This window comes from Lampris incognitus, chromosome 11 (genome assembly GCF_029633865.1).
Source record: "Lampris incognitus isolate fLamInc1 chromosome 11, fLamInc1.hap2, whole genome shotgun sequence".
In the NCBI taxonomy this organism is placed as follows: Eukaryota; Metazoa; Chordata; class Actinopteri; order Lampriformes; family Lampridae; genus Lampris; species Lampris incognitus.
In genome coordinates, this window is record NC_079221.1 from 32,967,465 (window position 1) to 32,994,814 (window position 27,350).

The 27,350-nt window shown below is 42.9% G+C and overlaps 1 protein-coding gene across 3 annotated transcripts in view; it reads left to right on the forward strand.

Annotated features, from left to right (window-relative positions):
* The window catches only part of mrasa (muscle RAS oncogene homolog a), a 41,790-nt gene that overhangs the window by 580 nt on the left and 13,860 nt on the right, over positions 1-27,350 (forward strand). Inside the window, exons 1-3 of one of the 3 annotated variants that reach the window (XM_056289204.1) lie at positions 5,308-5,650; positions 25,432-25,687; positions 27,060-27,213. In XM_056289204.1, the coding sequence (XP_056145179.1) occupies positions 25,495-25,687; positions 27,060-27,213 (347 nt within the window). In that variant the 5' untranslated portion in view covers positions 5,308-5,650; positions 25,432-25,494. Of the gene's footprint in view, positions 1-5,307; positions 5,651-25,431; positions 25,688-27,059; positions 27,214-27,350 lie in introns of those variants that run through there. The other 2 variants (XM_056289202.1, XM_056289203.1) reach the window with 2 other exon arrangements.

Genomic DNA, 27,350 nt, shown 5'->3' on the forward strand with positions numbered 1-27,350 from the left:
GGAGGGGAGGGAAATGCTCATTTCGTTTGATGGCCATTAGTCAATGTAATTGTAAAAGGCAACAGCATATAATGGCAGATTTATTTATGAGGACAAAGTTCACATCTAGCTTCCTCACCCTTACTTTAATCAAACTGTTTACATCTCTCTCTCCATCTGCATCTCTTCTCGATCTCTCTCTCCCTCTGCATCTTTCAGTTTTTCTGCATCTCTCTCGCTCTCTCTCTCACTCACTTACTTGCCTGGTACACTTACTGCTGCCAAGTCTGGCTCATAATGTGGTCATCCATTACCAGTAAGCATCTGTGTGTGTGTGTGTGTGTGCGCGTGTGTGCGTGTGTGTGGGAGAGAGAGTGGGAGCTGCGGGAGAGAGAGGGAGGAAGTGAGAGACAGAGCGAGAGAGAGAGATGTTAATGTCTTACCTTTCCTTAAAAGATAAATCATTTCACTGATTTATCTTTAATCTGATTTTCTGTTCCGTTTCCCCCAGTAGCTAATTAAGATTTCCAAGCTCCCCAAGTGTATGCATCATTTGCATCTCCTGCATGGGATTAATAACCACAACCTGTTCACCAGCTTTTTTTTTCCTTTAACAACCAGAATTTCTGGGAAACTATACTCTTTAATCTTACTGGTGAGTAATCAAGAAGGTTAACTTGGTTGTTAGCAAGACACCTGCATTATATCAATAAGCAATTGCAGCTCCTGCTTGTTGGCAAGACTTTGCCATTTAGTTGCCCTTAATGTGTTGACAAGGTATTACATTTCAAATAGTTACTTTAGAAGCTCACAGAAAGTTGAATTAGTTCATCTGGACACAACGTTTATTAGGAGAAACAGTTCATCTAAGGGACCTCTTCAGTCTCAACTGACTGCAAGTATCCCCACTCTTATAAGCAATACAATGGCATAACGACCGGTAACAACGATTGGTTCCATATGCAAAGTGCCGTAACCATTAACTAGAGTTACAAAGGTCATGTGTACTAATTGCAGAGGACTGGGGAATGTTTGCAATCACAGCATTGTAAGATGGCGAGAGATGTACTCTTAGGCCCCCCCCCCCCGGGTTCAGGGATGGCCATCCCCTCTTCACATAGATGGCCTCTTTGACTCCCCATTGAAACCAGCATTCCTTCCTATCAAGGATGTGCACATCCTCATCCTTGAAAGAGTGGCCACGGGCCTGTAGATAGGTGTAGACCAAGGAGTCTTGGCCTGAATGTGTTAGCTCTCCTGTGTTGTGCCATCCTCTTAGCCAGCGTCTGTTTGGTTTCACTGATGTACAAGTAACAGCAATCCTCCCAGCACTTAACAGTGTACACTATATTGCTCTGTTTTTGCCAGGGGACCCGATCCTTAGGGTGGACCAATTTCTGGTGCAGCATGTTTTGGGGTTTCAAAGAAACTGAGACATGGTGTTTGGAAAATATGCATTGTTCGGAAACTCCTAGAACATACAGAATCACCACTGGTTTCGGCTTAAGACAGCTGTTGTCCTTCTCCTCTCTTCAGTTGGCTGGTGCACTGTTTGGGCGTCTTCCTGGCTTTCACAAATGCCCAGTTAGGATAACCACACTTAACCAGGGCCTATTTAATGTGGGATTTCTCCCCTTCCCTGGCCACTGTGTCAGTGGAGATGTTGTCAGCTTGGTGGTACAGCATCCTGATGACTCCTAGTTTGTGCTCCAGTGGATGATAAGAGTCAAACCTTAAGTACTTATCAGTATTTGTTGCTTTACGGTAAAAATCAACAATAAAATGTCCCGTCACCAATTGCAATTTCACAGCCTAAGAAGGCTACCACTACTACTACCACTACTACTTTTTGCTGCTCCCATTAGGGGTCACCACAGCAGATCATCCATATCCATCTCTTCCTGTCTTCTGCATCTTCCCCTGTCACGCCAGCCACCTGCATGTCCTCCCTCGGCATTTCCATAAACGTCCTCTTTGGTCTTCCTCTTTTCCTCTTGCCTGGCAGCTCCTTTATTCAGCATCCTTCTCCCAATATACCCAGCATCTGTCCTCCACACATGTCAAAACCATCTCAATCTTGCCTCTCTTGCTTTGTCTCCAAACCGTCCAACCTGAGCTGTCCCTCTAATATACTCATTCCTAAATATGTCTTTCTTCATCACTCCAATTGAACATTGTAGCATCTTCAGCTCTGCCACCTCCAGCTCTGCCTACTGTCTTTTCGTCAGTGCCACGGTCTCTAAACCTTCCCTTTAACTTTTGCTGGTGCCCTTCTGTTGCAAATCACTCCTGACACTCTTCTCCACCCATTGCACCCTGCCTGCACTCTTCTTCACCTCTCTTCTGCACTCCCCGTTAGTTTGAACAATTGATTCCAAATATTTAAACTTATCGACCTTCGTCACCTCTACTTCTTGCATCCTCACCATTCCGCTGTCCTCCTTCTCATTCATGCATAGGTATTCCGTCTTCTCCTACTGACTTTCATTCCTCTTCTCTCATGTGCATACCTCCACCTTCTCTAGGCTCTCCTCAACCCTCTCCCTACTCTCGCTACAGATCACAATGTCATCCGCGAACATCATAGTCCATGGAGACTGCTGCCTGATCTCATCCGTTAATCTGTCCATCACCATTGCAAACAAGAAAGGATTCAGATCTGATCCTTGATGTAATCCCACCTCCAACTTGAACCCATCTGTCATTCCAACTGCACACTTCACCACTGTCACACTTCCCTCATACATATCCTGCCCACTTTTACATACTTTTCTGCCACTCTTGACTTCCTCATACAATACCAGACCTCCTCTCTCGGGACCCTGTCTTATGCTTTCTCTAAATCCACAAAGACACAATATAACTCCTTCTAACCTTCTCTATACTTCTCCATCAACATTCTCAAAGCAAACATCGCATCTATAATAATCTTTCATGGCACGAAACCATACTGCTGCTCACTAATCATCACCTCTCCTCTTAATCTAGCTTCCACTACTCTTTCCCATATCTCCATGCTGTGGCTGATCAACTTTATACCTCTGTAGTTTCTACAGTTCTGCACATCGCCCTTATTCTTGAAAATCGGTACAAGTATGCTTCTTCTCCACTCCTCAGGCATCCTCTCACTTTCCAAGATTGTGTTAAACAATCTAGTTAAAAACTCTCCTGCCATCTCTCGTAAACATCTCCATGCCTCCACAGGTATATCATCTGGACCAACCACCTTTCCACTCTTCATCCTCTGCATAGCTGCCCTCACTTCCTCCTTGCTAATCCACCACACTCCCTGATTCATTATCCCTACATCATCCAATCTTCTCTCTCTCATTTTCTCCATTCATCAGCCCCTCAAAAGTTCTTCTTTACACTGTATCTCCTTGTACTCCTGTCTACTTTCTTCATCTCTGTGACTACTTCTTCTTTGGCAACCTTTTTCTTTGTATACTTTCCTATAATCCCTCATTCCACTATCAAGTCTCTTTGTCTTCCTTCCTCTTAACAGATGACACATGAAGTACTCTCCTAGCTGTCTCCTTTACTATTTCTGCAGTAGTTGCCCAGCCATCCGCAGACACACTTGGTCCTGTTGCTAAGGGTGGGGTTGTCCTGTAATTTCATAAGGACCACCCCCACTGCTTTATCAACAGGAACACACGTGAAGAGAGATGTAACATCATAAAAGACCATTGTTTCATCCCTCTCCAATGTCCCTCACCTTATCCACAAAATCCATAGTGCTCTGAATGTGATGTTCATTACTGCCTACCAACAGGTTAAGAATAGATGCCAGAAACTTAGAGATGTTATATATAGGTCACTGAGTTAATCATACTAACAATAGGCCGTAATGGCACATCCTGTTTATGTATTTTAGGTAAACCATACAGACTAGGTGTAGCTTCTCCTGGGTACAATCTGTGGTAGAAAATTCTGTCAATAGCATTGTCCTGTTCTAAGAGCTTCAGACAATCCATCACCTTTTTCTTGTAACCACTTGTTTAAGGGGCTCAGGGGACCATCTTACAATGCTGTGATTGCAACCATTCCCAAATCCTCTGTGAATAGTGCTCGTGGCCATTGCAACTCTAGTTAATGGTCATGGCAATTAGCACATGAAACCGATCGTTGTTTTTTGGTCATTATGCCAGTGCATTTTTTATAAGGGTGAGGATACCTGCAGTCATTTGCGACCGAAGAGGTCACTTAGATGAGTGATGAAACGTTTCTCTCAATAAACGTTGTGTCCAGATGAACTGATTCAACTTTCTGGGATTTTCTTACCTGGATTACTGCGCATGCATAAAGACATTTTGATGCATTAGGATGATTTACCAATCATTTGCTTAAAAAAGCTTAGATTTTGAGTGGAATACAAATAACTACTTTTTGGGCAGAATACAAATACTGCATTAAAATGATGCTGCTTATTCTTTCTCCAACCGTCCAGCAATACATGCTAAAAGTCTTGTAAATGGAGTACTTCTCTCAAAAATAACACACACACACACACACACACACACACACACACACACACACACACACACACACACACACAACCTCTCTTGATTAATGTGATCCTTATCTGTCCATTTGAGCTCTGGCTAAACTAACAAAGAAACCTGAGGGCCTTAATGCTTTGTATACGGACCATGTTTATCACATAACTAATAGGCTATGCATGGACTACATTAGGTCTAATAAATGTTAATAAATAATATTTCCATTTCATGGAATTATTTTCAGTTTTCTCCCAGAGACATTGCCTCAGTGCGTCTTTGTTTAATTGTAAAGTAAATTCTTCAAACCAGCATATTGTGATGTCAGGGCCTGCAAAACAGTTATATTTTAGTCTGGGCAGGTGAAAGAATATCTGCATTTGAGGATTACTTAGATTCACATATCATCATAAACCAGGACATTATTAAGCCGGAGAACCGGCCAAAAAAACCCCCAAAAACATCCTTATACCACCTCTTCTCCAGCATTGATCACGTGTTGCTGAATTCGTTGTAAAAATGTAAGACACAGTTGTGACATATAAGATCTTTGACAGAATACTCATATTACAGACAGCATTACAGCAGAGACGCAGGTACAAGAACGTTGTCATCATAGCATAGCACTAATCCAAAAAACACCAATTAAGAGATTAGAAGAGACGGCTGGAAAATGTAGATCTATGTTAATAGTTTTTTTTTTTACATTATCCAGATGTTATCCCCAGATGCGGAACAGGTCGATTTGACAAGACGGTCTCTTTAAAAGTCTCCTGCCGCGACATAACGGAACGCTCCATTTTCAGCGGAAAAAAAGGGGAACCGCGCGAACGGTGTCGCGCGGTTTCAGCGTTTCGTACTCAAAACTACCGGATTTTGAAACGGGGGAAACCGTTTCCGGGAAACTCGTGATAAAACGCTCACAGTGCATTAGAAACGTAAACGAAATTCGGCGACGCGATTGCCCTGTAGACAGGGAGCACACCGCTTTCGGGCTATTCTATTTATAGCATCAGCTGTTGCAATATAAAGATTGGCTACGCTACGTACCGAGGCAGCCTCCTGTCTGTAACGAAAGGGCGGCGGTGTTTGGGGGATCAGCAACGCGGAGGGATGTGGACCGTGTCAACGTGAGGCGCTTATCCCTTCACACGACGACAAGGCTCATATCGGTAAGTTGCCTCGTCGTGATTGCGGGCTGTTGTAGGCATGAACGGTGAAGGGTGACCCTGCTGTGCTTGACGTTATCGATAACTTGCCGTAGATCCGCTGCTGTGGTGTTTTGACCCTGGGCTTTAGCGTCAAACGACACACACCATGAAGACAGCGCGGTGAACGGGCCGATGGGGAAACTGCGCTTCATTCAGTGCGGACGCCAGTATTCCGTTTGCGAAGATTGCTTATCGCTGCAAATTTCAGAGGAAGATGAAGCAACCGAAAATCCGTTATTCAGGGGCGGTAACTGCCCCCCCCCCATACAGTCGCTGACAGTGCTGAGAGAGAATAGATAGATCTACTCTGGATGTGTCAAAGGCATTTTCTCTCTCTCCCCCTCTCTCTCTCGCTCTCTCTCACACACACACACACACACACACACACACACACACACACACACACACACACACACACACACACACACACACACACACACACACACACACACACACGTCTTCCCTTGTCCGTTAGGGTGTTTTCGCCAATCAGAATAATCAACAATGAACCCAATGGAATTGTGTCAAAATGGTCGTGTATACTATGAATTTGACCATCTTGTTTCTATAAGATCAACACACTTCCCGTGGATATAGGGCCCGTGTTACGTTCAGAAATGATTCCGGTTTTAAACCATTAAACAAAATGTTGAGATTCTTACCGTCTCAGATCATCGGATGAGATCATTCAGAAGCACCGGGCAGCCTACACACACACACACACACACACACACACACACACACACACACACAAAGCAGGGCATATTCATCACTATTAATAGCATAGTGAAATCACCAGATAATTTGGCTGGAAGCAGGCAGGAACAGGCATGGACCCCTCTCAGCCTTCCCTCGTAGCTCTTCGGAAGTGTCAGATCTCGGTGATGATGATGATCGTGAGAGTCATGACGTGTTGATTTTGTAAAACAGCAGCTGAATTGGAGCTATGTAGGCAATTTGATATGGCTTCAGCCAGGGGGAATTCCCCTCTATAGATCAGTGGCAGATGTTGGGACTCCTGCTCCGGAGACCCTTGCTGGTTTTGATTTGAAATACTTGACTGATTCTCCCAAGGGCAAAACTCTCTTTTCGGCCTCTGGTAAGGACACAGGGTTAGATAGATGGTTGCGGCTCTCCTTGAGCAGGTGAGGGGGAAGTGTCTTATGTAAGGATTCCCTGACAGGCTGCATGGTGGATTGAGATCAGCCCCATATGTTTCCTATAAGATGATGGTTTTCCATCCTGTCCACAGGTACCACCAGTATTGCTAGTTTTATGTTCTGCCAGGTAGTTAGATTCACCTGTTGTTCCAGGTCTAACCCCCCCCCCCCCCAGATTAAATGGCTGGAATACCTGAAACAGCAGGTAAATGTAATTAACTACATGGAAGAATAGAAAACCAGCAGTACTGATGGTACCTGAAGACCTCATGGAGAACCACTGTTCTAAGGTGATCAGTTTCATTTCCGTTCACCCAATTACTGTTTACTCAACCATTGAGCTTACATAGGGATAGAATTGGTTTTGCCACTGCAACCTGTCTCGCTAGCTCTTACATACAGACACATATGAAACTATATTGTGCATGCACTGTTTTACGTATATCAAAATCCATAATTCTAGCACACAGAGAAACAAAAAGGTGTACTTGTTAATGAATGTGTAAATACATTTGTGTTCTGGCCCAGTAGGCGTATCTATTTGAGCAAGCCATCAAGTCAGAGTGCTTATATAGGAAACTTACTTGGCAAATTTAAAAGATTTTGATTTTAATTTGCTGTGAAGCGGAAATTGCATACATGCCTATAGAACTTTTTATTAAAAACGCATCTGAAATTTGAAAGTGTGATATTGTAAAACTTATTAAACAAGATTAAGGGGTTAGGTACTTATTTTCTTGGCTGTATTGATGGTAAATGAACCACCAATCTACCCATTTAGGTGGAGATTCCAATCCATACCTAAAACAGTTTGTCCTAAAATAAGGCTGGGCTTTGACCTCAGCATTCATCCAAAGTCTTGTTCGGTAAAACCAATGCATACATTTTATGTAGGGATATTTCCAGTAGGAAGCAAACCACCAACGCTGCAGGTTGGAGATCAGTGGTTTCTGTTTTTTGAACATAGTGTTAATATATCATCATTGTTATGGTGTAGTAGATAACCAAAGTACAGCGTCAACAAAATCCTAATGCTGTCAGACTTGATATTCTGTATTAAACAGAAATGAATTGTTGGGCTTCACTTGATGGTATTATGATTTGGAATGAGGGCTGAGCAAGATATTGTTTCAAACTCGACATCACAGTGTGCAATAATGGCATTTGCAGAGTAAGGAAAATTGGGCCCATTGGTCATGTTTAGAAAGAAAGTGACTTTATTTTTATCATTGTACAGTTGTTTGGTTACAGTGAAATTTGTCTTCTGCATTTAACCCATCATATTGTATAAGGCAGCTGTGGTGCAGCGCCCGGGGACCAACTACAGTTCTTGTTCCTATTGCCTTGGTCAGGGGAACAGGCAGGAGTATTAACCCTTAACATGCATGTTTTATTGATGGTGGGAGGGAACCGGAAACCCCGGAGGAAACCCACGCAGACATGAGGAGAACATGCAAACTCCACACAGACAGGACCTGGGATGGCCTATAGGGTCTCAGGACCTCAGCACCTATACTTGCTGTGAGGCAACAGTGCTAACTACTGGGCCACCATGCCGTCCCTAGCTATAACTCTTTAAAAAAAAAAAAAATTCTGATTTCTCCCAATTTAGTGGCCAATCGCTCCCTATTCTAATTCAAACACCCGCCCTCGTACCGTATGCATTCGGCAACTGCATCTCTCCGGCCGGCAGTCTCGAAGGAGACGCCTCGCCACTTTCGTGATAAGGCGAATCCTGGCCGAACCACTGCTTTTTCCCCACACACACACACACAGACGCATTCATGTGACGAACACAAGCCGACTCCGCCCCCCTCCTGAAGACAGCGTTGCCAATTATTGCTGCTTCATCGAATCTAGCCATAGTCGGATCTGACGAGACCGGGGCGCGAACCCCGATCCCCATTGGGCAACTGCATCGACACAAAGCAGATGCTTAGACCGCTACACCACCGCGGACACAGCTGTAACTCTTATTGCTTGATAGAAAACAAAATCTAGTAAGACCTACTTCTTATGACTGCTCTTGGGAGAAAAATATTCTAGCGCATCAGAGAAATAATACAATCATACTAAAATGGAAGGAATCTCTGTTTGTTTGGCTGTATCTATGTCTCTCCGTCGATTTTATCAACAACCGTTCATCCGATCGACTTCACACTTGGCGGGTGAATTGCTGAGGACCCAAGGAAGTGAAGTGTGAAGTTGTTCAGCTGAGCGGCTCTTTGTTAGCGCCAAACATGACAGGATGACGTCATGGGTATAAATACCACAGCTCAACCATCCCCACACTCAGATTACAAATTTCCACAATGGGTGCAAGTTGAATGGGCACTGAATGGGCACTGCACTAGTTAAGACGGATTTAATGACTTCTTGGATAACCACTTTCTTTTCTCCACTAAATTCACCCTCATGATTGCTAAAGTGAGAAATTCCTTGCAGGTGGAGCTTTCAAAGTTAAAAGTTGCTTATTTCTGGTGAAATTTTATAACTTTTTAAAAAAATTTCCCCCCTTTTTCTCACAAATTGTTCTTGGCCAATTACCCCACTCTTCTGAGCTGTCCTGGTTGCTGCTCCACCCTGTCTGTCGATCCGGGAAGGGCTGCAGACTACCACATGCCTCCTCCCATACATTTACATTACATTGCAGTCATTTAGCCGACGCTTTTATCCAAAGCGACTTACAATAAGTGCATTTAACACAGGAAATCAGGAGAACTACTAGTCATCAGAGGTCATAAGTGCATCTTCTCTCTAAACAAGCATCTAAGAGCAAAACCAGTGCTAAAGTAAAAGCACAGGAAAGAGATTTTTTTAAAAAAAATAAGTGAATACAATAAGTGCTAAGAGCAAGTAACAGGGTAGTAGTTCTTGAAGAGGTGAGTTTTCAACCTGCGCTGAAAGATGGGCAGCGACTCCGCTGTCCTGACATCAGTGGGGAGTTCACTCCACCACTGTGGGGCCAGGACAGAAAAGAGCCGCGACCGGGTCGATTGGCAGCAGGGGCCTCAGAGTGATGGGGCAACCAGGCGTCCCGAGGCAGCAGAGTGAAGTGGTCGGGTGGGGGTGTAGGGCTTGACCATGGCCTGGAGATAGGAAGGAGCTGTTCCTTTCACTGCCCTGTAGGCTGGCACCAGTCTTAAACTGGATGCGAGCAACTACTGGGAGCCAGTGTAGGGACATGAGAAGGGGAGGTGTGTGGGAGAACTTAGGGCGGTTGAACACCAGACAAGCTGCAGCGTTCTGAACAAGCTCCAGAGGTCTGATGGCCGACGCCGGGGCGCCAGCAAGGAGGGAGTTGCCGTAGTCCAGCCAGGAGATGACCAGAGCCTGGATGAGCACCTGTGCCATCTCGTCAGTGAGGAATGGGCGAATCCTCCTGATGTTATAGAGGAGAGGTCATCCAGGATCACATCCAGATTCCTCGCAGTCCGAGTTGGAGTTGCTAGCCGCTTCTTTTCAACTGACAGTTAGGAGTTTCGCCAGGGGGACATAGCGCGTGGGAAGATCACACTATTCCCCCCAGTTCCTCCTCCTCCCCCGAACAGGCACCCCGACCGACCAGAGGAGGGGCTAGTGCAGCGACCAGGACACATACCCACATCCGGATTCCCACTCGCAGACACGGCCAATTGTGTCTGTAGGGACGCCCGGCCAAGCCGGAGGTGCGAATCCCCATGTTAGTAGACAACGGAATAGACCGCCATGCCACCGGGACGCCTTTTAACTCCTTTTTATCCTTAAACATTGCAATACATCATACTAAAATGGAAATAATCTCTGTCTGTATGTATATGTATGTCTGTCTGTCCTTCGATTTTCTTGACAACCATGCATCTGATAAACTTTGGACTTGGCGGGTGTATTGCTGAGGGCCAAGGGAAGTGCAGTGTCGACTGTGAAGTCATTCAAATATGCGGTTGTCGAGAAAATCGCGGGACACCCATACATCCAGACAGTTGAACAACCCCACTTTGTCATTGTGGTCAGAGGGGGAACTGCACCTGAATGGGCACTACACCCAAACAGGCACTGCACACGTATCTCCAAAAAAAACAAAACAAAAAAAACCACCAAAAATATTGCAATGTTGACTCTTTACTGTATTGTTCAGCCCTATCTGCAATAAATGTATCAACTTCATGCGATTGATCATCAAACTGAAAATCGCATAGCAGCTAAACATTTCATTGATGCCTTGCTGGGCTTCACTCCTGATATTGCTTTGGCCTGGTTGGAGAATTTCCGAACAGCCAAATGAATGGAAGATTAATAGAATGCTTGAATACTGAGGCCCGAGAGGAAAACTGTCAACAAGTCACAGCTAATTAGCAAGACAGGGGTATTGAGTATGGAAGGTCGCTCTTTGCACAATGACATTTTCCACACAATCATAACATTGACTTACGAGTGATGGAAGTCACAATAGTTAAATATTAAAGCAAGATGTGATGAAAATGCTTGTGAGTTATAAAAAACAGGCGAAATATCAAGTGATTTGTTAAATTCAAAGGGGATCCAATTAAAATGGTGATTTGATTAAAGACATCTCTTTTCTATCATTTATTTATCATCATTGTTTTATCCGTCATCTGACAATTTGCTTGACAAAACTAACAAATTAAAGCTGTAAGCAGCATTGATTAGGTCATCACACCTTGTGTGTGTCGGCGGGAGCAGCAATTTGGTATTGCTAGTGGAGGTTGGTTGACACGGCTCTGAATTTTCAGGATTATCGGATACTGTGTGAATGGGTTTACCGTTTACACATGCCATTCCATGCCAATACACCAAATTGGTGCAGAGATAGAGCTTTACTTTCTATTTGGCAACAAAACCATCTCTTTTGCAACAAAATGTTGTGGGAAGCCTCAGTACATGGCCAACACATCAATCATAAGAATTGTTGAAATTGCAATAAACCTCTTTAGATATTGGAGTTTAAAGTGTAGTACACCCCTTTAATGTAGGTGGCTCTCTAATTATGCGCCATGAACGGATGAATGTTACATTGGTGTGATCCGGAGTGGTCCATCAATAACCATATGAAGTATGAAACCGATTAGCCAGAGCACCGAGTTATTTCCACTTCATATTTGGCATGACGTCATGCATCTGAAATGGTGACCCCATTCAACACATCAACTATACACTTTCAATTTAGAATCAGACATGCTTGTGAGTTGTGATCAAATTTAAATTTAAAAAAATAACCTTGCGCAGAATTTTATAGTGTAGTACACTTCTTAAAATACAGGAGGCGTTATAACTAGTGCTGCACGATATATTGTTTCAGCATCGTCATCACAATGTGCGCATGTGCAATAGTCATCGCAGGACATGACATGAAGTAAGACAACATTTTGCTGCTTGATACAAAAGGAAAACTCGCACGGTTGTCATTTTCCATGATTCATCTACAAGAGAAGTCTGTCTGAAATAACAGCATTCTCTAATTTAATGCTCGGAACTTCGTAATTTCTCACTCGATTTGGACAACAACGACCCATTGACGTGTTCGTCGTCCGCTTCTTGGCTGGTGATGCGCGGATCGCAGTTATATCGATCGGGCAGGCCGAGTCATAAAAAATGACTTTCTGATTAATAGCAGATGGGTTGCGGTTGTGTTGAAATAATACATCATTAATGACAAATATATTAATTATATTCTCTAAAATGTGAACATATTTTAAGCTTCATTTTTTGTCAGGCATGAATTAACAGACTAGACTCCCATTGCGGTGTCCATTTGCCTTAAGCAGCTATGGAGGCAAAAAAGAGCCAAGAGGGAAAAAAAAGAAAAGGAGAATCATGTGTGATCAGGTGCGGGTCTCTAAATCGTAGAAAATAATTCGTTCGAGTGGGTGGCGGATCCATACGTGCAGATTCGGTTGACGTCAGAGCCAATTACGGCATGAATATTCTCGGCCGTCGCTCCACGTCGTCTGTCTGGCTCCATCTCCTCTTCTTCCCGTAGGAATTGCGAAAAAAGGCACCACTCACTTTTCACCATTTCCCATTAACTCCACTACAAAATCTACCGGATCATTCTGGAATGATTAATTCTTTCCAAATAGAGCTATTCAAGTCATCTGGTGAAAATCCCTGTATTTTTTTTCATATCCCAATATCTATGGCAGGGAAAAAAATATCACAATGTTGAGTTTTTTCCAACATCGTGCATCCCTAGTACTACCTATGTATCATAGATCAGAATACTTTATTTATCCCTGAGGGGAAGTTGAGTTCTATTACAGACACTCACGCTCTAATAACTAAAAACTAACAAGAGACAAGATAAGAAAATAGAAACAGAAACAAACAGAAATAAAAGATAAATAAGAAATAGAAATAAGAACAAAATATATCAACCAGCATGGTGCACATAACACCCCATCTATACTGCATTACTGCAGCACACAACAAGCAAATTTGACTAGGAATGGTCCTTCATTAACTATATAAAGATTGAGGCTGATTGGCCAAAGCACCGAAGCGTTGCAAAATTATTCCCACTTCCTCTTTGGTATGTCATCATGTGCCTGGCACGTCATCCTCGTTTGACACATGAAATATACCTTTCCAGTTTAGTATCAGGCATGCATATACGTTGTGGAGATCAAATTTGAAGTCAATCACATAGTACCTGTTGGAGTCGTTAGAAGTGCACTTTACCTCTTAAAATATAGGTGGCGCTATAACTATGCTTCATGAATGTCATAGGTGTGATAAGAAGTGGTCCTTCAGTGACCATATGAAGTTTAAGGATAATCAATTGAAACATTGATGAGTTATTCTCACTTCTTGTTGGGGATGGCGTCAGGCTTTTGCTATGGCGACCCCATTCGACACATCAGCAGATGTTGCTGTACGTCACTACACAATCCGTAACAGAAACCCAATTTTGTTCTAACCTCAATCTCAACCTAACCCTAACCTTAACCACGCTTACTTTGTGCCTGCCTGCACAAGCCAACAATAACAACATGGCACATACATAGAACAAATCGGGTGCTACACTGTATGGGATGGGCAGTTACACTGTGTAGCAAATGTGGACAACACAACGTGCATACATGTCAAGTTTGCTGCATATGGGACAACATACAATCAAGCTCAGACAGCTTACCGTTTCCTGTTGCCAAATGGCTGGGTTATTTCAGAGAATCACTCTGGGCATGTGGATATCATCATAGCTGTCATAACCCATAACCTGTGACGTTTGAGCCTTATCAAGCAAATGTATGACACATTCCCCATTTGCTTGACAAGACATAAATTCATCATTTCGCCATTTCCACATATTGCAAGATACAAAAAACCCTTCTTAGTTTGAAACCAGCAACATCTTACCATCATGTATACCACATCTGACATGAATCCGATGAACCGTCTAGGAAAAGTATTTCAAAATGCAACGTGTGTCAAAATGCACAAAATCGAAAATAACTCACTGTTTGATGTGGCTTATAGAATATACATTACAAATGTATTTGTCTTGGGGAGACCCACACACCTACCAATTTTGGTGTGTGTAGGTGAAACTATACACCAGGCACAAGCCTCAATGATATGGGGGCACTCTGGAGTCCCTGGCCAGACCTGTTAACTGTCACAAGCACTGATCCATCCATCCATTATCCGAACTGCTTGTCCTGCTGTCAGGGTCGCGGGGATGCTGGAGCCTATCCCAGTAGTCATTGGGCAGCAGGCAGGGAGACACCCTGGACAGGCCGCCAGACTATCACACACACACACACACACACACACACACACACACACACACACACACACACACACACACACACACACACACACACACACACACACACACACACACACACACACACACATTCATACCTAGGGACAATTTAGTATGGCTGATTCACCTGACCTACATGTCTTTGGACTGTGGGAGGAAAGTGTAGCACCTGGAGAAAACCCACGCAGACACGGGGGAGAACATGCAAACTCCACAGAGGACAACCTGGGATGACCTCCAAGGTTGGACTACCCTGGGGCTCGAACCCAGGACCTTCTTGCGATGAGGTGACCGCGCTAACCACTGTGCCACTATGCCGCCCACAAGCACGGATGTGTGTACCAAATTTCACGAGTTTTCGTCCATGGGAACCATCTCAAAAATGGCCAAGTCTTGAAGAAAAAGAGGAAGAAGACGAGTCCTTAGAGAAACAATAGGGCCCTTGCACTCCGGTGCTCAGACCCTAATTACTCAAGCAAATGATGAAATCATCACTGCCATTCTAGTCTTGTGCATTTTCATTGAATCCACATTTATCCGGTATCTTTCGTTTAAGGAGAACCTTTTTAGATGCTCATCTTAAACAACAAATTTTGTAGTTAGATAAATAATAATGCTGACAAGTAAAAAGTGTTGGTTAACAATAACCAAATTTTTATCAAATCGCTTTTGGACTTATTTTGGATCCTGACTGAATTTGTTCTGCTTGTTGCTATGAAAAAGACATTAGGGAATCATGCAGCTCACAGTATGGTTACTTGTTACAAGCTATGTTCACATCTAGTAATCAAAGTGAGTTTCAGGGAAACTTCTGAAATGGGTTTTGTGTAATGTTTTTTTTTTTTTTTAACTCCAGTGCAAGGTTAAAAACCTGAGGCAGTAAGTCGTACTATAGTGGAAGGAATCTCTGCATGTATGTCTGTCCTTCGATTTTGACTTCACACTTGGCGGGTGTATTTCTGAAGACCCAAGGAAATGCAGTGTTGAGTCTGAAGTTGTTAAGATGAGCTGTTGTCGAGAAAATCGAAGGACAGACATACAGACAGAGCCGTTCCTCCTGTGGCGACCGGACAAACAGCGCCACTCTGCCATTGTGGTCAGAGGGGGGATTACATTCAAATGTGCACGTACTAGCAGTATGATAATTTCAGTAGAAGACTTATCCATCAATATTTCCTCTCGGTGTGGCCCTACAGTATTGGGTCACATTAATAACAAATTTAAAGAGATCTGAACATGTATTTAATCAAAATATACAATCTACTGCAAGTCTAATTAATTGTCAGGTTGTAATGCTGTGTTGCTTTCATCCAGAAAGCTACTTTATTTCCAAAAAAAAAAAAAAAGAAAAAAAAGAAGAGAATCTGAAAATAATTGACCTCGCACACACATGGATAGTGTAAGAAATTAGGACCATAAAATTAGATGTTAATTGTATATACAGACTGAAACAGTGTTTTTATACTGTGTGCTGTAGTTGGGAGAAATGATCATATTGATATCAGAATCATCTTTGTTGGGCAAGTATGCTTACACATACAAGGAATTTGACTCCAGTTTAGTAGCTCTTAATGTACTTACACAGAATAACAACACAGCAGAATAACAACACAAAAATCTCCAGGAATATACTTGTATCCTCAGGAATAATCTTGATATATATATATATATATATATATATATATGATTCTTAATATTAACATAATTTAATTAATTATACAATTTTATTATACAATTATATACTATATATCTTCAGGAATAATCTTCAGGAATATAAAAGGAATGACTACAGGTCAAACCGTTTCTGTGAAATGTACTGTGATAAATATTAAATGGGTAAAAATAAATATATATCATATAAAAACATAACATTTAAATTACATAGATAACATATAGGAATATATAATTTTTGTAAATAAATACATGTAACCCTATAATCATTAGGCCATCGGTCCAGAGGGTCCTTTCCCAGAAAAATGTCCTTTTAAAAACATTTTCCACAATTCTACACTTAAGCTTTTTTTTTTAAACTGTGTTCTGTAAGGTGTCCTTGAGTGCTCTGAAAGGTGCCCACAAATAAAATTTATTATTATTACTATTATTATTATTAAGCTCATTCCTCTGTTTCAATATGTACTCAATAGAGCAGGGACCACGACGTGTAGTAAAGCTCACACAAATTACTGAGGACATGACCTCAGCATCGTCCATGGTAGTAAAAACCATGGGTAATATGATAGCTTTGTTGTTGTTCTCACTGTTACCCAATATTACAGTACTTCATTTCCCTATGACATGCCAGACGGGGTCAAGGAACTGGATAAAGGCCTGTAAACTTCAATGAAGAGGCAACATCGAGCAAGGAAAGGGGGCAAATAATGGTTTGGACTCAAAAGTTGTTTGCAAAGTACACAGCTGGAAGGGATTTTAAGGTTGGAAATTGCTGCTGACAGGCTGGGAAATTAGTTCATGTCCAGCTCGTCCAGTCAACTAAATTAATGAGGTAAAGTTGCAAGTCAGTCAAATTAGTTCTATTGCTATGTGGGGAAAAATGTGACATTTTTGAACACTGGATGAGATGCATCCTCCTGTATGGGTGTAGAAGATAGCCGAGATGTTCTGAATGAAAAGCGCGACAAAATTAATTTGTTTCTAAAGACCTAAAATTAATTATTGCAATTGGGGATCCTGAACACAACGTCTGGCACAATAAACAGCATTGTCATCTGGGCCATGATGATGAGAGAATAGTGCTGCACGGAGGCCATGAGGCAGGCCGAAAACACAGCACCCACAACCCCGGAGAACATTGTGTTTGCCCCGGCACACTAGAATGACTAGGACTCCCCTAGCACATGGTGACTTTGACTTTTACGGTCTAGCTGACAAACAGCTCTCTGCTTGTCTTGGCGCACAAAAGTCTTGTGCCGCCGAAAAGTCCAGACCAAATACTTTTCAGCAGTATAGAAAAGCCTTTGTAGGTTGACAATAAGATGAAAACTCACCAGTGTTAGGAAATGGGTGTAATGTGCCCAGCGATTATGTAACTTAGGTTGTAGATAACCGCCCATGTTAGTTTTTTTTTTCTCCTGAAGGCGAGAAAAAGCATGTTAGAAGGTTTTCGCCTGACAGCGGCCTAGAGATACATTACGGTTTGAACTTGACAAACTCTGTGTGTGTGTGTGTGTGTGTGTGTGTGTGTAACACATTGTTTAAGCAATGGATAAATGTTTATAGGCAGTAAGTACAAGCTGGGGTGTGTTCCTCAATGTTCCTGTTACATGAGCCTTGTCATTGCTTTGTTTCCGTGTGAAGGAGGAAGACCCTGTAGCTTTCCTAGGGCAGTGACCAGCCACTTTTCTACAGCAGAGCCAAGTGGACTTATAACTAACATAAAACCAATTGGAAGCCAGAACAGAAGATATGTTTTTGTGTGTAACAAGAACCTATGCCAGAGCTGATGAATCAACCAATTTTGGAAATTAAATGCTTAGAGTTGAAGAAAATTGACTGACATAAAAAAAACATGTTAGTCCCAACTAGTGCTGTTTGGCTCTTCTGTGGAATCCCCATTTCCTTTCTCGGGGCACTGACAAGGGTAGTAGCCAGCCTATCGGATAGGGGCGGGGGGGAGGGGTGTTGATCTTTTTCCCCCAAAAGTGGCTTTCAGCCTACTACTAAAGGCTACCAATACACTATTTATTATGGCCAATGGCTTCCAATGTCTCCGCTACCTATCACCATTTGATATGATGAGTCATTAGTAAACTTTTCATTTAGTGTTTAGTCACTATGTGCTTGCTATGTGCCCATGGTAAGTGTTAGTTGTGAGTTGTGTGTTGAAGTGAATTGGCTTTATTTGGGCTTTAGTTCTTTTTGGGGGGTGGTAGGTCGAAGGATACCCCCTTCCTCACGACCTCCTGAAGGTTGCACCTATGGTGATTGTTCATAAGGGGCACTGACTGAGTACATCGACATGGAAACAGATAGCCGTGTTACTGGAGATAATGGGTTAAAAGAGATATTTCGATTAAAGGGTTAACATAGTCGGTAATAACCCGAGTTCTCAGAAACCCAGGGCATACATTGAGCATGTTTACATGTAACTGGATAACCCGCTCATGGTGATGAAGGAATTAATCCAACTTTAGAAACAGTCATGTAAACAACCAAATAAATGAATAAACTAAATAAATAAACAGCCCCACTGTGGTAGTCCACAAGCAGGCATGTCTTATAATTTTCTGTGTTTTTCTCTTTATTTAATTTACTTTTTATGCATTATTACACAACTCATGAGCATTCCTATTTGCCATCCGGCCAGACAGTTAACTGTTAGCCACCCAACTGGGCCTGTGTACACAGTGGCAGACTGTAAACCATTGCAAACTGAGCATCAGCATTGTAGTCAGCTGTATTCACCATCATGTCAACATTTGCAACGGTAAACTAGTGAACGACTTGTCCATTTTTATCACAACTAGTGCAGTGCCCATTCAACCTGCATCCGCTGTGGAAATTTGTAATGTAAGTGTGGAAATTGTCGAGCTGTGGTATTTATACCCGTGACATCATCACATCTCTCACGCACATGATGTCGTCACGTCACGCTTGGCTAACAGCCTAATTAGCTTGCTCAGACAGTTGAGCAAGCTAACTAACTGAGTGTGAAGTCATCCGAATGACTTCACACTCAACATTGGACTTCCTTGGATCCTCAGCAATACAAGTGTGTAGTCAAATCGAACTGTTGTTGAGAAATTGAAGGGCATATAGACATACATACACACACACAGACAAGAGATTCCTTCCATTATAGTACCACATGAAGAATCGAGAAGACAAGAATACAGAGCAATAAGATGCCAATGTTTCAAGAGATTGTTGTGATAAGCTTTTTGAAAACTTTGTGTAAGGTTGATCGGAAGTCTAGCCAAGTCGCTGATGTTATCTCAAACTTATGAAAAAAACCTTCCAGGTGCTTCCTGTTCTTTATTTGTGATAAATGATGAAAATGCTACAATTCACTTGTTTACTTTGTGGATTGATGACAGTATTACTTACAGTGAAAGTATCTGATGACAATTCTATATGTTTGGATCCAACGCTGTTTTACCCTTTCATGTCTTCTGTGGAAGAAGACATGAAATGGTATTACAGAAAAATAGTTAAAAACTAGAATCTAATTTTTAGGATTTGGCATGTACTTACGAAAAGGTTGGTTATAAAAATTGTTAACGTTAGGCTAATGAATAAAAAGTATCATCGATTGGCTTTGCACAATATGCATTTCTCCTCTTTTGAGAGTCACTGCTGATGATCCCATTAGATAAAACAAGTGAGCTAAGCTAAACTCACTATCCAGCGTGACTTCAAACTGTACAAACAGAGTTAAAAAGGTATCCATGAGTTGTCTTTATGCATGCTCAATAATCCAGGTAAGAAAATCAAAGAAAGTTGAATCAGTTCATCTGGATACAACGTTTATTGACAGATACGTTTCATCACTCAACTAAGTGACCTCCTCAGTCTCAACTGGCTGCAGGTATCCCCACCCTTATAAACAATATAGTGGCATAACGACTTAAAACAACTATCAGTCTCATATGCAAATTGCTGTGACCATTAACTAGATTTTCAATGGCCATGTGTACTATTCACAGAGGATTTGGGAATAATTGCAACCACACCACTGTAAGATGGCGACAGTAAAGAGTGAATCTATATGAAGAGGGAACAACCATCCCTGAAATGGGGGGGGGGGCTAAGAGTACATCTGTCACCATCTTACAATGCTGTGATTGCAACTATTCCCAAATCCTTTGTGAGTAGTACACATGGCCATTGAAACTCTAGTTAATGGTCACAGTATTTGCATATGAAACTGATCGTTGGTTTCGGTCGTTATGCCACTGTATTGTTTATAAGGGTGGGGATACCTGCAGTCAGTTGAGACTGAAGAGGTCACTTAGATGAGTGACGAAACGTTTCTGTCAATAAATGTTGCGTCCAGATGAACTGACTCAACTTTCTTTGTATACATGAATTGATCGAGTCAATTTCATTTGTATTTTGTATACAAATAAAAACAAATTACAAATTTGGCCCAAGGGTGCTTTACGGCAAAACGACACCCTGCCCTTAAACCCTTGCATCGGATAAGGAACTGACTCTATGTAAGCAGGACACGGTGAAAGTATCCCTTTAAACTTCAAGTTCTAATTGGAAGCCAGTCACTGCTATTCAGACGATGTCAAACGTGTTTGATATTTACGACTTGAAATGGAACGCTGTCCTGTAGTGTGATAGTGTGAGGTGAACAGCACTTTCTTCTCCTTATCGAAGATGCTGTTTAATTGCACCTGGAGTGTTTTGGCTTTGAAACATTGTGGTGGGGTGGTGCAGTTGCACCTGTCTCACATACAAGATCGCCTGACTAGAGGCTGAGTAATACCCCGATTGCACCCACACAACATCACACCACAGACAGAGAGAGAGAGAGAGATCACACCAAAGAGAGAGAGAGCGCGAGAGTGAGAGAGAGAGGAGCCGACCTACACATGGCGGCTGTGTCGACTCTGCTGATGTCTGATGTCTTTGCTGTTGCAACTTGTGGTGTTTTTAATCTCACACACACACACACACAACACACACACACACACACACAAAGATATACATTATCAGCCACTTTTGCCCAGCTGTGTGGTAGGCTGTACGTCTGTGAATTACTGATTGAGTGTAAAAAGGAAGGAAGCTTCTTCCTTCCCTCTATTGTGCTGGGGAGGAAGGGGCGGTCTTTACCCAGCTGACAGCTGTTTCCTGGTGGATGAATGATTGATGGGGTGGTGATAGTGTTGATGGGGGGCTGTGGGGGTGGCTTGTGCTGGTACAGTGTGAATGTGTCTATTGGGCCGTCTTTCTATGTGTTGTGGAAAAGTCTAACTCCGTCTTGTGTTTTTCCTTTTCTTTCACTGTAAGTTGACGGGGTTTTTGTGCCTTCAAACCGGCAAACAAAATGTTTGTTACTTGTATTATTAATTAGTAACACCCCCCTAAACTCCTCTTTTCAACAATGGCGATGATTAGGCGGGTGATAAAATGTCAATATAAAATCGTTCCATATTGATCAAACCGTAAGATGTGTTCACATGAACACGGTGAGTGGTACCAGAGTGTTGTTCTCATTCGCTGTGTTAAAAGCCCCCCAAGCCTCAGTGATAAAGCCGTCTGACTATTATTTGTTTGGATACACAGGGTAGGATATGGTGACCCATGTGTCCACTGACGTAACACTAAAACCTCAAACACGTTTAGTGGAACTCTGCCATCATGTCTTTGAATTAACTCAGCACCATCCTGTCACCCCACCCCTCCCTTTTCCCTCTGTCTCCGACTCCAACTATCTATTTTATCTTCTCTCTCGCTCCCTCCCTCCTTCCACCCATGTCTTTTTCTCTTCTTTACACCTCGCTTCTTGCCTGATATCAGACAGAATTGTCAACTCGTTACACTCCATTTCCATCGACATCATCAGAATCAGTTAACTTGGTGGAGTGGGCGGACTCGAAGATCTGGACTCGAGGCAAACTGTCTTTCTTCCCTTCTACTTCTGTCTCCATCTTGCGCTCTTCATCTATCATCTCTCTCATCCTGTACCTCTCTCCCTCCCTCCCTCCCTCTCTCTCCCTCCGAGGGGGCCAGCTGTGTTGTGAGCTACAGCCTTTTGCCCTAGCAGCAGGAGATCCCATGCAGCAGAGACGAGGCTTGCTGACACACAGAACAAAGCCTCTTAGTCACGGTCCTAAAGCCATTCGATGACCACACTGTAGCTCTCGAAGCCCTCACGACTGGGCAGAAACAAACAAGAAAAAAAGAAGAATCAAGAACAGTTTGTTTTTCTTCCCACTCAATTCTAAGTGAAAAAGTATTAAAATCATTATCAGACGTTCAAACGGAAATGATTAGTGTCACTGAAAGTTTGACTTTATGTTTGTCCCCCCCCCCCCCCACACGGTGCCACAGTACTGCTGCCGTGGGCTATGCGTCGCAAATTGTGTTCACTCACTCAACTCATGGACGACCCGAGAGGACCCGCGCTCGTCTTTGGTATACATGTTAGAATTCCCCAGGATAATAATAATCTCACTAAAATGGAAGGACTGTTTGTCTGTCCTTCGATTTTCTCAACAACTGTTCCTCTGATCAACATCACACTTGGGCGCGCCGTGGGTCTGGACGGTTTTGTGCTTGTTTTCTGGGAAACCCTCCATTTTAGTTGAGGGCTGGGACTTCTACTTCTAAACGCTTATGCTGTTGAAATATAGACTGTATTTACGCTGTCAGAAAGCCATAATTACAAACTGCATTGACCTATATGTTTTAAATCATTGTTTCTCTCTGCGGGTCCTGTGGGGATACAAAGAGTAGACAGGCCGGAGTCCAGATCCAGCGCTAGAGCAAATCAATAGGATGGGCATTAGATTTTTGCGAGGGGGCAGAAAATCACTCCAGCAACTGCAAAACAGCAACAGCAGCACCACTGCATGCACACAGCGGCACCACACAGCACTTTGTTTTCATTAATGAAAATAATTTTATAATTATATGTTATTATTACTATTTTTTTGTTATAATAATAATGATCATTAATAATGATTAGAATCAACTTTACTGGCCAAGTGTGTCTATGCACACGAGGAGTTTGATGCAGGCACACAGCAGCAAAAAGCACTTGCAGACATCACTCATACAAAAAAAGAGAGAGAAAAGAAAAAAACACCAAAAAAAATAAATGGAATAACAAGACATTGGAGACAAGCATGTATGTATGTATGTATGTATGTATGTATGTATGTATGTATGTATATGTGTGTGTGTAGGATAAATATAATAGGCTTCAGCAACCCCCCGTGAAATTTGCGGCACAGAAAACAAAAGGCTGTGTCAGCTTTGAATATTCCAGCCAGGGTCTATTGTGGTCTGTTTCTTCTCTGAAATCATTCGAGCTGGAAACGTGTCCAGTTTCACCTGGTTGGGCATATTATCACCGAGGTCATCCAGGGCTACTGATCACTGTGGGGGTGCTTGCTGTGGTCTGATCCAGTTAGCAGCAGGAGTGAGCAGCTGTTGTTGAAGTTGAGCTTGAGGAGGCCGATGTTTCTGGTTGTGGCACCAGCGATGTTGTCGCGTCAAGAGAGGTGGAGAGTTCACAGGCTGGCGGCAGCACTGGTGGCATGGAGACCGAGAACGCTGATGTGCTGGTTTGAGATTTTTTTTTTGTTTTTTTTTAAAAAACTAATTTCTGAAGTTCATTTTGTTAGACCAATTACGATTGTATTGATGAAGCAGCAGTCTAGCCTTCTTCCATTCTTACACCGTTAGCTAATTCCACCCGCCATTTTAATTCAAAACTGGAGTCAAATGATGCAACTCTGTGACAGATAAAAAAAATGACATCAATCACAAATAGGTTTATATGTGAGGACGGGGCCACTGTCAGTGGGCAAGAAGTTCAAATGAGCGAACAGAGCCCGGTCTGGCCCACCCCCAACACCAGCCATGCCGGAGTCATGAGCCTGGATTTCACTATGGGTGCTGTTGGTATTGTTGCCATAAAGTAGGAGGGTCTGGGGTCCAATTGCTTCTGTGTGGAGTTTGTTCTTCCCATGTTCATTTTGGTCTCCTCCCACACTGTATTTGGTGAATTGTAGTCTTGCTTGGTAGGAGGTGTTCCCCATGATAGCCAGTGGCTTGGCTATCATCCTATTCTTCATCACTTACTCCAGCGTGTCTCCGCTAAATCCAGTGACTGAACTCCAGATTAGCTCGCTCAGCCATGTTGAATTTGCCAATCACCTCCCCACCCCAAACTAACAACAGCCAGAAAAATTGCACTAGCCACTACAGACTCATATAACGTTTGTATAGCATTTTGCTAACATTCATCAAATGACTAAGCCTCCAACAGGAGCACAGCCTACTCTGATGTCTTGTATGGAGCCTCTGTGTTAACAGTTCAGTCAAGTTTATTGTCCAGGTGATCTACCAAATAGGTATAGGAGCTTAGAGTCATCCAAACCATTCATATTCACAGTTCCAAAGAGTGTCTTGGACAGTCTGCTAGTACGGACTTGCATATCCGTATTCATGCATATTGTGCATATTGGAAAAATATGCAGGAGTCCAGTTACTTAGCCATGTTTTTAAAAGGGTGATAGTCCATAAATCACTTGCCTAACACAGAGAAAGACTAGTTTTTATATGACAGAATATAAAAAATACACTCGCGCCTCAATGTCATTCCACATTCAAGGCACATGTTTGAGATCAAATCAGGGTGGTTAAGACAGGCAAATTTGACTTCTCTTATCCACTTCTCATGAGAACAAATATAATGTGAATGAAACTTCAGATTAATTTCTTGTATTAGGCCTGTTGGGTAGCAGTTGGTTACACTTTCACTGCTCCCATCAGTTTTTCATTAGACGCCTGTAACACCTTAATCCAGAGGTGCTTTGGGAGGAGTAATTTCTCCCTGCCTTTCAGTCTGTATGCCTCACCCCCCCCCCCACTTTCTCTCCATTTTCCTCTGTCTGTCTCCCTCACTCTGATCCACAACTCTTGCTGTGGTTTGGTCTCCATGGGTACAGATAAGCTGCAGCGGCAGCAACAACCTTAACACCTCTCTCTCTCTCTCTCTCTCTCTCTCTCTCTCTCTCTCTCTCTCTCTCTCTCTCTCTCTCTCTCTCTCTCTCTCTCTCTCTCTCTCTCTCTCTCTCTCTCTCTCTCTCTCTCTCTCTCTTCCTCTACCCACACAGGTGCATATTTAAAGCCACCTACTAGCCTACTTCCCACCTCTTCCCACCGCTGGCGTGGTAGCCATGGCGACCAGCGCAGTGCCGAGTGACAACCTGCCGACTTACAAGCTGGTGGTGGTGGGGGATGGCGGTGTGGGGAAGAGTGCCCTCACCATCCAATTCTTCCAAAAGATCTTTGTGCCAGACTACGACCCCACCATAGAAGACTCCTATCTGAAACACACAGAGATAGATGGACAATGGGCTATACTCGATGGTAAGTGTGTGTGTGTGTGTGTGTGTGTGTGTGTGTATGTGAGAAATAGCGGGGTCATCCAAGCAAAGTCCAGTAAATATTCTCCACTGTAACAAGTGGGCATTGTAGCCACAAGAAATTAACACAAAATCCAAGTCGATGTGACACTCCATTGGACAGAAACACTTAGAAAGTGGTGGCGTACTGTGTGTGTGTGTGTGTGGTTTATTGTGCTTCTCATCAACACGTAACAGGCCAGGCATTCTGTCTCTTTCTCCTTTCAGAGTAGTTACAGTCCAATAACAACCAACTGTTAGTAGGGTCAAAATTCAATGGCTCATCCTTAACAAATGAGCCTTTTTTTCCAGGATAATGTGCACACTGTCCAGTGCTTCAGCTTCAATAGGACCGTCTCTCTATTAAATCTGTGACTTTTCTGTCTTTCCGATGACTCCCATCCGCATTACGTTGATTTTTGCCATAAACAAAGTAAATTTCTGCCAGAACCGCATCCCTACCAGTGCCCCACATTTCTCAAGAGGTTTTCACTAAAATGATTGGACCACAGTTTCACGGAGGTCATAACAGTCATTGGTCAGTGAAAAACAAAATACAGTGGCGACGCATGCCGGCTAATCCTGCCAACCTGTAACTATGGAGGGTGGCCAAAAAATGCACATGCAGTTCAGCTTCAGCATACAGACTCTATTCACATGGCTGCATATGGGATATGTATCTGGCTGAGGAACATGGGTGAAAGTGATCTGATTTTGTTGGTGCCATTTACAATACCATAATACAAGACCGAACACAATGTTGTGGATGCTTTCATCCAAATTGCCTCTCAGTAACATCCGTGTGTTCAGTTTTGGAATGGAGGTATCACAGCACTGACTGATGCAAAGTCAGCTGCTTTTTAAGTTGCACATCACTGCAGTTATCATTACATTTCACTGGCTTTAGTTGCTACCTTAAAACTAACCTCGATCATTCAGCGACTGCAAATAACAATTACTGCAATTCAAAATTAGACGTGTGGTTTGGTGCCTCCTCGGGAAGACTTTCAAAGGATAACAGAAATGCTCGGCTCGCTGGGATCCTGCGTTTAGGAATGCAGAAGCTGTGTGTGTGTGTGTGTGTGTGTGTGTGTGTATTGGGGGGAGTGGGGGATGGTGGTTGTTTACATTGTTCCAATCACCACCCCTCAGCAACCCCTGCTGATATTTACTAGTCATATTGTGCTGTGGGAAAGCAGCGGTATCACACATAGCGGCTCTGAGATGGTGAACATGTGTGTGTGTGTGTGTGTGTGTGTGTGTGTGTGTGTGTGTGTGTGTGTGTGTGTGTGTGTGTGTGTGTGTGTGTGTGTGTGTGTCTCCCTCCCTCTCCTCAGTGTTGGACACGGCCGGGCAGGAGGAGTTCAGTGCCATGAGGGAGCAGTACATGAGGACAGGAGACGGCTTCCTCATCGTCTTCTCTGTGACGGACAAAGCCAGCTTTGAACACGTCGACAGATTCCATCAGCTCATTCTGCGGGTCAAAGACAGGTAGGACCGCCTCTGCAGAGCCAGTCACATTAGGGATGGGAACTCCCAGGAGCTGAGCTATTCCATTTATTTATGATTCAGGCTATGATTTCATTATAATCGAGTCATCGTTAATCTCATTATTTGATTTGAATTTA